The sequence below is a fragment of the Abramis brama genome (genome assembly GCF_963993115.1).
Source record: "Abramis brama genome assembly, chromosome: 7".
Taxonomy (NCBI): Eukaryota; Metazoa; Chordata; class Actinopteri; order Cypriniformes; family Leuciscidae; genus Abramis; species Abramis brama.
In genome coordinates this window covers 14,150,487-14,163,709 of record NC_139969.1, presented here as the reverse complement: position 1 = coordinate 14,163,709, position 13,223 = coordinate 14,150,487, and the positions used below count along the sequence as shown (strand labels likewise).

The window sequence follows — 13,223 nt, the reverse complement described above, 5'->3', positions numbered from 1 at the left end:
TCAGCTTTATATAATATCCCTTCACAAGGCACATTCTCATAAAAGTAACTGACAGAATATTGTGTAAAAGTCTGTATAATACTTAACAGGTATCAAACAGCACAATTACAGTATCAAACATAAGGTATAAGTCAAGAACTTAAGCATTAAATGTGTATATAAACTGGAGTTGCAGAATCTTTTTGTGTGGAGAGATGGAGGCGGTATCAAATATAATCACGAAAGACAGGCTGAGCTGTGCTTGCAGGAAGCAGGAGGCCAGGCCGCAAACAGCGTGTGGATATTAGTCACCTCATAACAATGTCTGATATTCAATATTCTCCACTCCTTTTATTTCTTTCCCTTGCAAATGAAAAGAAATTCAATTGTAAAAACCCACGTCAAATAGCCTACTAAGCAACAACCAAACTGAAAATTAGGTTAGGGTGATTTCTTTGAGACATTTACATTTATTTTCAATGATGTTTTTTGTCCAATGGGTAAAGATAATTTTATGTATTTGTGTTTCTCTCTACAAATGCAGTATAATGTTATTAAAGTGCCTGATTAATTGTTGGTTTGTCTTGTCGATTACATCAGACATCACATTAAATCGGTGGTGCTGTTTGTCTCCCTCTTCCTGTAAGAATCAGTACTACACGGTCCAAAAAACCGCTCGATGTTAGGCTATATTCAGAAAGAGAGTAAATGCAAAAGTAGACATTATTGTCAATACTAGTAAATATATTCACTTTCCATTTATTTCAGACCAAATGCATACAATCTTGTGTGAATTTATTTACCAATTGCACAGCAGTGCGCATCCAGGCAGTGCTCTACATAAAGTAGTTGTAGGCTAGGCCTATTCATAGACATGCCATTAAACTTTTTGGAATCCCTATCAATTGTCCCCTTCTTAAGCCATAAAAAAAGAAAAGATGTTTAAATGGAAACTGTCAGTATTAGTGCTTAAACAGAATGATCATGGGTCAATACAGAACCAGATCTCAGTGAAAACACAGTTTGCTAAGTGTACTCGCATGCACTGAGACCGCTGTCTCTGCTGCCATTCACATTGTCCTCTTGCAATACAAAGGTAACCTGAGAATGCTGTTCCGCTATAGCTCAGCTTTTAACATGATTAAACAATCAGACAGGGATTCACACACCCTTGTTTACTTCTTGCTCGGATTCCCGTGGTACACTTGAATTCCCACTTGCACTACAACTGTTGCCTTCCCTGAACAAATATTACACATACTCAGTGACATTGCCCAATTAAACAACATTGCACACACTCTGTTATGGCAGATACTTGACCTCTGTATTTACTTGCACCGTTAATATGAAAGTGCACATATTATTTGCATTTTATTTTATATATTAAATATTATGTATATAAATATATAGGCTATAAAATGTGTGTACATGTAGATCTTCATGCTTGTGCATTCTATTTCTTAAAAAATACTAGTGTAATGGCAAAACAGACTCATTGTACAGTAAGATATAATAATATCCCAGCTATATCTCAAGCTAAATATTGAATTTATGTAATTTGGTTATCACATACAGTACTAAATATATACTATATATGTACTTTCTTATGTAGCATGAGCAGTATGAAAATACAGTATTTCAAGCACTGCAAATGTTACTATATGTTGATTTTAAAGGGAAGGGTGAACAGACTTGTTTAATCAATTAGAACATTTCAAATTACCAAAATAACCACTCAAATTACACTTTAACAATATAGACATCAACAGAGTTTGTTGTTTCACTTAATCAGATCCTTAAGTTACTTAAATTATTTCAAGATTGTAATGTAGACAATCAAGGCTTCACAAATGACAAAGTACATTCTTGTTGACATTGACAATAATTGACAGCCCTGACAGATGCAGTAAAAAGAGCAAAAGTACATAATTATGATTACTACTTCCAATATCTCCTGTTATAAAGAATGACTCATGAAGCAATGGCCTGTTTTCGTCCACTGATAGTTGCAGCTTGAGGAGGTATAATTAGTCTTCTCTCAAGTTCAGCATACTGAAAGGGTGTAAAATGGCTTCATATTTCTCTGTCCACTATGGAAAAAAACGATTAATATAACAGCTTTGTTGCATAACATCTTAATAGCCAATAGGAAATATTATACTGTGTTTCCTATCCCATGTATAACGCTTTAATACCCTATAACTCTTTAATAGTGCACTACTAAAATAGAGTTATTCTTGGCAAGGGTAAAGCTGGAGATACTGTATCTCCAAGCTGCCGTACTTGTTTATGGAGTTCATTTTTTAGGTCTCATTTTCTGACCTCAAACCCACAATACTACAAGTATGAATTGCTCAAGCAGCAATCTACAGAAATCAACCCCTGACCCCTGTAGTTACGTCTCAAACTCTCATGACATCATCTTGGATTGTTCTCCCGTCAATCTGCATGATGAACTAAACTGGGGCTGCATCCGAAATCGCATACTTCCCTACTATATAGTAGCCGAAAAACAGTATGTCACAAAAGTAGTAAGTCCGAATTCACATTAAGAGTAGGCAAAAAACACCCGGATGACCTACTTCTTCCGGCGAGATTCTGAAGAGTGCAAAGTATACGATGGACACCCCATGAGTACTATCCCATGAGGCCACTAAAGAGGATTTGTGAATGACAGTGACGCGACGCAACCGATGCTGGTAGGTCACATAAGGGCAACATGACGAATGCAGTACGTCCAGATTTCATTAATACTATATAGAACATACTTTTTTAGCAGTCAAACTTATTCAAAATAAGTACCTATTCAAGAAAGTATGCGATTTCAGACGCAGCCACGGTGAGCCGTCAAACTGCCCAGGGAGTGCAGAAAGTAGGGGACCCAGGGTGAGATGTACACTCCTAGAGGCCACAACTTCAAAAGTCTGAAGTTCAAGGTCACAATTTAAAATACCTGCACCTCAGCATCAACCTAGAAGCACATACATACACTGACCTTGATCTTACAGAAAGGGAGATATGTAAGAAATTTAGTTATCATCCACGTGACCCCCCCAGAGCTAGACAACATAGCAAATACACCATATATCAAAACATATGTTGGTCATGCTTGAAACTAATACACTGAAAAAGACAAGCCTATTTAACTTTTCCTGAGACAAAACAGAAGCAACTTAAAGTTCAACTTTAAGTAATATTTGGTGAAAATAAATGAAGACTACAAATTCAAATTTGGAGAACATGGTTTATATTTAGGCATAGCTCTTTCCAGTTTTATTTATTAAAAGACAGTGACTTAAACATTTTCTTTCATTGGTCAAAGTGCTAAAATAATGTATAGGATGAACACAAAATAGTATCCCAAGAACGTTTGTGGACCATTTGAGAAACTTAAGAACTTTTAAGGGCCATCTTGAGATGATTGCACTGCCTGGCTCAGATGCAGTAAAGATGAATCATTTTATTGGGTTTTAGTGACTAAATAAATTAAACAAATGTAAACACAGGGCTCCTGGTAAAATTATTCTTCATATCCCCACCTTCAAATCACTTATTCTTATCACTGTTCAGCAATGTGAAGCCTGTTGGAAAAAGGCAGAGGAAAACAAACCTAAAATTGGACCATACAGATTGTTGACAATGCCCAAATATTGATTAGCTTACAACAATGCAAAAGTGAACGAATTACATAAGACACAAGCAGTAATTTAATAACAGACTGAATATGGATTTGAGGACTGAGAGTTTGTTTACCTTCCTTTGCCACACTCTCTGCTGCACTCTTGGCCTTGCCACTCAAATCGCTGACAACGTTGTCAAATGCTGCTTCATGCTTGAGGAAGAAAGGTCTCACCACACGTGTGTATATGATCTGAGAGCCATTCCATGAGAACGGAGCCATGCACCACAGCAGAAACAGGCACTGAAATATGAAAAATGCAATCCTTTTATTTCTCTTCATAAAGAAATTAATACTTTATTCCACAAGGATGCGTTCAATTCAACAGCTGTAACAGTCAAGACATTTATAATGTTCAGAATGATTTCTATTTCAAATGCCGTTCTTTTGAACCGTTTTAAACCATTTATCAAAAGAAATGTTACTTGAGCACCAAATCAGTATATGAGAATGATTTCTGAAGGACACTGAAGACTGGAGTATGAAAACTCTCCAGAGACTGATGCTGAAAATTCAGCTTTGCCATCACAGGAATAAATTACATTTTAAAAGAGAAAAACAATTACTGTAAATTGTAATATTTCATATCACTAGTCTTACTGTATTTAGCTACCGCAAGGGACTTCCTTCAAAAACATAAAATCTTAGCAACCCCAAACTACAATGCTCTAAAATGTGGTAACATTTGAACATCAGGTTAAAGAAAACAGAATTCAAAATTGAGTTTTAAAGTAATAACTGAATATTCCTTATGGTTTACATCAACACAGCTGGTTATTGACAATTTAGTGCTCTCAGACTATCCCTTGGTCTTGACATAAAACTCAGCAACCTCATCAAACTAATCAATACACTGATTTAAAGGGGACCTATTATGCCCCTTTACACAAGATGTAAAATAAGTCTCTGATGTCCCCAGAGTGTGTATGTGAAGTTTTCTCTCAAAATACCCAACAGAAATTTTTTTACAGCATGTTTAAATTGTCACTTTTTGGTGCTCAGAAAAACACGCTGTTTTAGTGTGTGCCCTTTAAATGCAAATAAGCTGCTACTGCACGGCACAGGGGGCGGAGCTTCATGAGCTCGGAGCTTCATTGTGCAGCAATGGCGGATGTGTCACTCGCTGTGAACTCGATCAGGGCGGGTCTATGTTAAAACAGCAGTGTCTGTCAACACTTGTGGGCGGGGCCTGTGGCTTTAGTGACGTCACTAAAGCCGCATTCTGAAAACAGGTCGTTGGGAGACACTGCTTATGATGTATGGGGATTAATAAAAAAGGAGTGAGTGGATTTATCACTATTGGGTGGTTGTGTACACACACTGCCAACACACATTTATGTCCAAACAGCATGCAAAAGTGAATTTTGCATAATAGGTCCCCTTTAACATCTAACCTGTAACACTTTACACTAAGGTATAATTTGTTAACATTACTTTATGCGTTAATTAAAACAAACTAACAATTAAAATTATATTTTACAACATTTATTAACCTTTGTTAATGTTAGTTAATAAAAATGTCCATTTTCATTTTAGTTCATAGTGCATAAAATAATATTAACAGATACAACTTTTGATCTTAAAAATTAATTAGTAAATGCTGAGATTAACATTAACTAAGTTTAGTAAATGCTGTAGAAGTATTGTTGATTGTTAATTAATGTTAACTTATGCAGTTACCTAATGTTAACAAATGAAACCTTACTAGTACTCTTATAAAATGTTACCATCTCACCACATCCACATCAAACTGTCCAAATTCATTAGACAGATCATGCCATAGTGAACATCTCATTAAAAATGATTTTTAATTAGGAATTAAAAATTGGAAAGTGTTATCCATATCACGTAAGACCTCAGTTCAACTTAGTCAGCTGCCATTCATTTGTATAAATTGGCTATAAAGCACTCAGTCAAATTTAGAACAAGGATCAAAATTAAAATGAGGCTGTTGGTCAAGTTGGCAGATAGTCAGGCATGCTAAATATACACGATGCAAAACCTCTCAGCATGACCTACATACCAATACATTTACAGTTCTCATACAGCAACCTAGCATACAAAAAGGCAGATGGTTTCTAAAACAGATCTCCAACAAGCAAATACAATCAAAGCATAAACGAAATATGTTTTGATACTGAAACACCATACCTTCCCAGCATAGTAAAAGGGAAACCAGAAGAGGAAGATATCAGAGAAAAATTCAGCCACGCTAAAGAGTCCATAAACCACCCAGTATGTTAGCCATTTGGTGTCATCATCTTTATCGTTACTCTCGATGGCTTTGATGCTGTATGAGGAACAGAATGAAAACAGGCCAATTCAGTGTGGGTTGCTCTCATTATTGTGCTGTGGAAACATACATACACGTGTGTGTGTGTGTGTGTGTGTGTGTGTGTGTGTGTGTGTGTGTGTGTGTGTGTGTGTGTGTGTGTGTGTGTGTGTGTGTGTGTGTGTGTGTGTGTGTGTGTGTGTGTGTGTGTGTGTGTGTGTGTGTGTGTGTGTGTGTGTGTGTGTGTGTGTGTGTGTGTGTTCATGTTTTTCTATCCCGGTGGGGACTTCAACCTGAATGCACACAGACTCATGGGGACTCGTGTCACAGTGGGGACCTAAATTGAGGTCCCCATGGGTAAACAAGCTTATAAATCATACAGAATGAGTTTTCTTGGAAATGTAAAAATGCAGAAAGTTGTGTGTGATGGGTAGGTTTAGGGGTAGGGTTAGTGTAAGGAGATAGAATATATAGTTTGTACAGTATAAAAACCATTAAGTCTATGGAGAGTCCCCACAAAGATAGTAAACCTGTGTGTGTGTGTGTGTGTGTGTGTGTGTGTGTGTGTGTGTGTGTGTGTGTGTGTGTGTGTGTCAAAAATCTTCACCAATAACCATACTACATTTGTGAAATTTGATGTCACGTATACTTACGAGACATACGCTGGGTATACGAAACCAATCAAGTTGCAGAGGAGAGAGGCACCATATCCAAATATCAAATAGAGTCCCACAATAGACACGGCGCCTGCAGAACAAACAGAGACACATGATCACTCCCATTATTCAAATGAAGAACGGCATTTAGGAGCACTGATGACTTTGCCTTTGGTCTCATTGTTGACACCTAACAGGATAGAACAAGAACAAACAAAGGCCACTCAAACACATTGTTTATATCCTCCTGAGACATAGACTTGTTTCCTCTGTGGAGGACATTATATTTTAGCGAATATCTCAGATCATACATGTCACAGTATTAAGTCTGAATGTCCTGTAGAGACATTGCCCCAAGAACACATTAATATGCAAATTAGATGCAATGTAGATATGTTAGATGTGTTATATCTTTCATAACAGTTGAAAATCATCTTTATACAAAGTCTGGTTAAAAATGCCTGAGACCTAAAAAATGTATTATTGCGTATTGCCTATGTAAGAGATTTTGTCCCCAATCAGGCTATGTAGTCTAGCCACTGCAATTCAGCAGTGACACTTGAAGACTTGTTTAAAAATAACCCTAGGGAGTGGCTATTGGAAGAAGAAATTAGACCCAGAGATGTCTTACAAGAAAGCCACATCACACGATTAGAAGGACATTTCAGGTAACCAGTCAATGCATTTGAACCACTGGACCCATTAACACATCTGATAATGGCACTTTACAGATCATCTGCTTGATGTTTCACATGCGGTTAAAACAAAGAGAAGTAACTGATAAACCGATGTAAATGCACCAGGGAAATGACATAACCCTCGGGGGAAAGCTGTGCGTGCAGCATCTGTTCTTGCCACACAAACACACACACACACACACACTCTTGTACATCTATCTTTGTGAGGACATTCATTGATACAATGCAATCTCTAGCTCCTTACCCTAACCCTATAACATAAGTGCATAACCCAAACCTTTACCCTAAACCTGGCTACACTTAACATAATTATAACCCTCAAACAGGCCTTTAAAGGGGTCGCAGAAAGTGAGGACGTATAGCCTTGCAGGTCTAAAACTCAAACCGGGCCTCACAAAGATATCTGTACAAGTGTACATACATACACATACACACACACACACACACACACACACATACACACACACACACACACACACACAGTAGACTAGGGATGGGCAACATCGGTCCTGGAGGGCCACTGTCCTACAGAGTTTAGCTCCAACCCTGAAAAAAAAATCACCTGCCTGTAATTTTCTAGTAATCCTGAGGACCTTGATTAGCTTGTTCAGGTGTGTTTGATTAGGGTTGAAGCTAAACTCTGTAGGACAGTGGCCCTCCAGGACCGAAGTTGCCCATCCCTGCAGTAGAGTAATGTTTGATTCGTGAATGAATCATTCTCTTGATTCGAATTTCTTTAATTAATTGGTTCAACCGATTCTCAAATCCGGTCTGAACCCACAGCATTGTCTGAACTATTATTTGAAGAAACTGAATCGGTTCAAGCGAGTCAACAACTGTCCATTGATAATAAATAAATAAAAATTATATAAAACGGTAATAAACAACAGTGTGTGCTACAAATGGCTTTAATTGTACTGAGAATGTAATACCATGCCATGATGTCTGGAACCGCGTAATGACAATCAGAGCGCAAAAGAACCTCTGAATCGTGTGTGTGTGTGTGTGTGTGTGTACTCGGAATTCCATATTCAGCAGCCCCATGTAACGTTAGTGTAGGCTAAGTTAGCAGCCTACAGACAGTTATCAGTATGACTCCCAAAGCCCTTTGCAACATTCAACAAAGGCTTGGCATATGGGTCACAGTAATCAGTTAGACCTACTTGTTAAAAGAATGAACAGAACACATATTTCTGTAAAGAAAATCAATTTTCGACGACGGTCATGGATACAAGGACTTTAAACTCACGGAAGTCCATCAAAGTCTGACAGCTGATATAGCCAAAGCTTGAATACCCTACATAATGTAAGGCTTACTATCCCTGACTAAATAATTAAAACTGCTTCCAAACGAAGGATTAAAACCAGTCACGTACCTGCTGCAATGTACTGTTTCTGAACTCCAGTTTTTTGCTCTAAAACAGATAGAAAATCCGTTACTACGTTCTTCTGCTTAAAAAACGCGTCGTAACGTTCTGTAATAGTGTTTAACATTTTGTCCCTCCTTATTTATAGTAGTACAGCAGACCGTGACAAGGACCAGAATTGTAAACAGTTTTCCAAGCTAAGCAAACTAACTTGGGGAAGTTTGTCCCTCAGTCTCAGCAGCAGCACGGGACTGGCTCGTTACAGGCGGGCACTGAGCACAAACTATATGAACCAATCGAATCTAATCAAAATATATGTTTCCACCTCCCTCACAGGTGATTACGATTCTGCTGAATGCTGACTAGCTGCGCCTTTTACTGAGAGTAAGGTTGCATTGAAAGGAGGCGTGTTGGAGAGTAATGGAAGTATGGCTTTGTTTCAGAAGAATAAAATGTTCTATTTTACTATTTTCCTCTTACTATCTTCCCTTTACCCCCTAAATGCAGCCTTGGTTGTAGGCCTAAATTTTAGGTTTTTAAATTTTAAATTTAATGAGTTTTTAGGCTAACTCAAAGCTAATCCGCAAGGTTCCCTCAGACTATAGTGTAGTCATCGTCACTTATCAGCTGTAAAAATAACAACAACAAAAACAGAAAACGCACACACAGCTTCTTAAAATTTCACGTTTGAGTTTGTTTGTTTGTATGTATATTGATTTTACTAATATATTTCAAAACTCAGGAAATTCAAAGGGAACCCATATCTGCCTCTGATATGCGGACCAGCTGGGCTATGTGAGATGAAATCCTACATAATGTCAATATAAAAAGTAAGTAATCTATATTAATCTTCAATTTTAAATGACCTACTAATGGGTTTTATGAAATGACCTAGCATACATTAGTCTTTAGCTGTTTATTTCAAACACATCTGACATTTTTAAAATGTACCAGAGGAGGGCACTGTTCTCTTCGTTTCTTTCGCCATTCAGCTCAGTTACACTGTGCTGCTCTCATTTTATGTCCCTAAAGAAATGTTTGCTCTTTTAGCATTTGCTTTACTATTTTGATTTAACTTTTTATTTTATATGGTATTTCTAAAATTAGTAGGGAGACTTCAGCAAAGATGGGACTAAGTTGGAGTTGTTGCCCTTTAAACATCTAAAGGCAATACATTTTAACTGCCATTAATAATTGACACAAGAGTATGTTATTCTGAAAATGTTTTAATTTTCCCTCTAGTAGATGTGATCAAATGTCAATATCTGAACACCCATCTTTGTAATATAGGCCTAAGTATTTATTAAGAATAAAATAATCTGTTTTTTAAAGATAGGATGCTAAATTGTCAAAAATACATTTTATTTAGGGTTTCAAGTTTTTGAAGTTTTAATAGAAAAATGTTTTTCATTAAAAAAGGATTGTTTTGCCCCATTCACATTTGACAATTTATCAGTCATATCATAAGTTGCTCGTATACTAACTCAAGGCCTTGTTGTGCTACAGCAGAACAAATTATTGAATGAATTAATGAATGATATATGAGGTGATTGGTAATAAAGTCTGTGTGAGATATCTCATACGACACTATCATTCAGCTATATTGCTGTATGAGGAGTATTAGGGATTTGCTTTTAAAGACCCAAGGATCAGATATGATTAAGACCAGGAGTTAGAAGTGCAGTCAATTTAATAAAATTAAAAGAACTTTTGTACTGAAAATAGTTTGCAGTTTCATCAGCAGAAGTCAGCTTCAAGACTCACAAGGAGTTCATAGGCCACCCCGCTTACAAAGATCACAGCAGTTATACCATTTCACCAAGGTCTAACATCCTTGCTTCAGGTTAAATGATTCTGATTGGCTAAGAAATAGATAAACATAAATTTCCACACATGGACTGATAGACTGAAGCATATCTCCATCGATTATGCGGCTGAAACTCAGACCCTGAATTTAGGCACGTCGTGACCTTCCAGGTTGCAGATCTGGGATGGGCGCCAACATGTCGAAGAAAACAAGTCAGTCAATCTCCAATAATGCCACTTGTTCCTTAACCTGTAACCATAACACACACACAGACACACAGCTTCTTCAAGGTTGGATTTGGCCAGGCTCTAACGATAAACATGAGACTCTTCCCAAAACATCCAGATAACATGTTCTTTCTCTCAATGAGAGGACACTTTAATCTAACACAGTAAAGTAAAGATTTTAACCAAGAAATGGTCACTCAACTATAGGTAATATGTATATATATATATACACTCACCTAAAGGATTATTAGGAACACCTGTTCAATTTCTCATTAATGCAATTATCTAATCAACCAATCACATGGCAGTTGCTTCAATGCATTTAGGGGTGTGGTCCTGGTCAAGACAATCTCCTGAACTCCAAACTGAATGTCAGAATGGGAAAGAAAGGTGATTTAAGCAATTTTGAGCGTGGCATGGTTGTTGGTGCCAGACGGGCCGGTCTGAGTATTTCACAATCTGCTCAGTTACTGGGATTTTCACGCACAACCATTTCTAGGGTTTACAAAGAATGGTGTGAAAAGGGAAAAACATCCAGTATCCGGCAGTCCTGTGGGCGAAAATGCCTTGTTGATGCTAGAGGTCAGAGGAGAATGGGCCGACTGATTCAAGCTGATAGAAGAGCAACTCTGACTGAAATAACCACTCGTTACAACCGAGGTATGCAGCAAAGCATTTGTGAAGCCACAACACGCACAACCTTGAGGCGGATGGGCTACAACAGCAGAAGACCCCACCGGGTACCACTCATCTCCACTACAAATAGGAAAAAGAGGCTACAATTTGCACGAGCTCACCAAAATTGGACAGTTGAAGACTGGAAAAATGTTGCCTGGTCTGATGAGTCTCGATTTCTGTTGAGACATTCAGATGGTAGAGTCAGAATTTGGCGTAAACAGAATGAGAACATGGATTCATCATGCCTTGCTACCACTGTGCAGGCTGGTGGTGGTGGTGTAATGGTGTGGGGGATGTTTTCTTGGCACACTTTAGGCCCCTTAGTGCCAATTGGGCATTGTTTAAATGCCACGGCCTACCTGAGCATTGTTTCTGACCATGTCCATCCCTTTATGACCACCATGTACCCATCCTCTGATGGCTACTTCCAGCAGGATAATGCACCATGTCACAAAGCTCGAATCATTTCAAATTGGTTTCTTGAACATGACAATGAGTTCACTGTACTAAAATGGCCCCCACAGTCACCAGATCTCAACCCAATAGAGCATCTTTGGGATGTGGTGGAACGGGAGCTTCGTGCCCTGGATGTGCATCCCACAAATCTCCATCAACTGCAAGATGCTATCCTATCAATATGGGTCAACATTTCTAAAGAATGCTTTCAGCACCTTGTTGAATCAATGCCACGTAGAATTAAGGCAGTTCTGAAGGCGAAAGGGGGTCAAACACAGTATTAGTATGGTGTTCCTAATAATCCTTTAGGTGAGTATATATATATATATATATATATATATATATATATATATATATATATATATATATAACACGTTGAATACCTTTCTCAAACAAAACGAGTCCATATTTCGTTTCTGGAAGCCGGGCTAAATAAGCAAACACTGTTGCTGTATTCCTAGCATGGGCTAGACCCGCAGTCACCTCACAGATACCAAATACAGACATTAGAGAATACATGAAAAGAACATTTCAGTAATCACACTGGTAATTTCTATAACCAAGTAAAATATCATAAGCCAGAGATGTCATTCTACTCATTTGATATTTAGAAGGAAAATATTGATTAATACCTTGATTATAATCACTCATTAGATATACAATGAAGCAGCAGAGGAATCCACCCCTTCAGGAGTTAATGGATTAATATCCAAAAATATACATAAAAAACAGATTTCAGCTAAGCTGCCAATAAGATTATTTACGCTAGGAAAATTATACTAATACCTTTATCATTTTAGCAGCGCTGAAAGCTTTTGTTTTGAATTAGTAATATGAAATCCAGATATTAATCTCTTAAGCCACTTGTACAACCACAATTCCAGAAAAGTTGGGACATTTTTGTAAAACTGACAAAAGTACAAAAAAAAGATTTTCAAAGTTTTCACCTATAACCAGTTCACCTGTTAATTTTTATTTTGCCTCTGTCCCAACTTATTTGGAGTGTTATGCAGCCATCAAAATCACAATTTGTTTATATTTACAAAATACAATTAATTTGGCCAGTGAAAACATTGGACATTTTTTCTTTGTACTTTTGTCAGTTAAATAAAGTTTAAAGAGAATTAACAAATCACACATATTTTATTTGATTACATTTTAGAAAATGTCCCAACTTTTCTGGAATTGGGGTTGTAAGCATGCATTGCATAAATGATTTAACTGATTGATTGTGAATTAATGTATATAATTTAGTCATAACACATTCAGATCAGATTTTTGGTTTTTCTGTCCTCAATAAAATTAAAATTTCCAATAAAATTTTCCAAAAAATCTGAATCTGAATCTGAAACACTGTTCCTGATGGTGATTTTTTATTTTATTTTATTTTATTTTATTTTATTT

At 37.1% G+C, this 13,223-nt stretch overlaps 1 protein-coding gene across 1 annotated transcript; it reads right to left on the bottom strand.

The window, feature by feature from the left end:
• Nucleotides 1-3,203: 3,203 nt before the first annotated feature.
• On the bottom strand, nucleotides 3,204-8,917 carry LOC311086552 (receptor expression-enhancing protein 6). Its single transcript, XM_084119489.1, has 5 exons — nucleotides 8,661-8,917; nucleotides 6,584-6,677; nucleotides 5,810-5,948; nucleotides 3,733-3,901; nucleotides 3,204-3,560 (listed from the first exon to the last, which is right to left on the bottom strand). The coding sequence occupies exons 1-5, from the start codon at nucleotides 8,776-8,778 to the stop codon at nucleotides 3,526-3,528; spliced, it is 555 nt and encodes a 184-aa protein (XP_083975615.1). The 5' UTR covers nucleotides 8,779-8,917; the 3' UTR covers nucleotides 3,204-3,525.
• Nucleotides 8,918-13,223: the final 4,306 nt, after the last annotated feature.

Coding starts and splice junctions, on each gene's coding strand:
- LOC311086552 (XM_084119489.1), bottom strand. CDS start 8,778: ATGTTAAACACTATTACAGAACGTTACGACGCGTTTTTTAAGCAGAAG. Junction 5,949..6,583: donor GTATACCCAGCGTATGTCTC/GTAAGTATACGT, acceptor TTCCTCATACAG/CATCAAAGCCATCGAGAGTA. Junction 3,902..5,809: donor CCTTTTACTATGCTGGGAAG/GTATGGTGTTTC, acceptor TTCATATTTCAG/TGCCTGTTTCTGCTGTGGTG.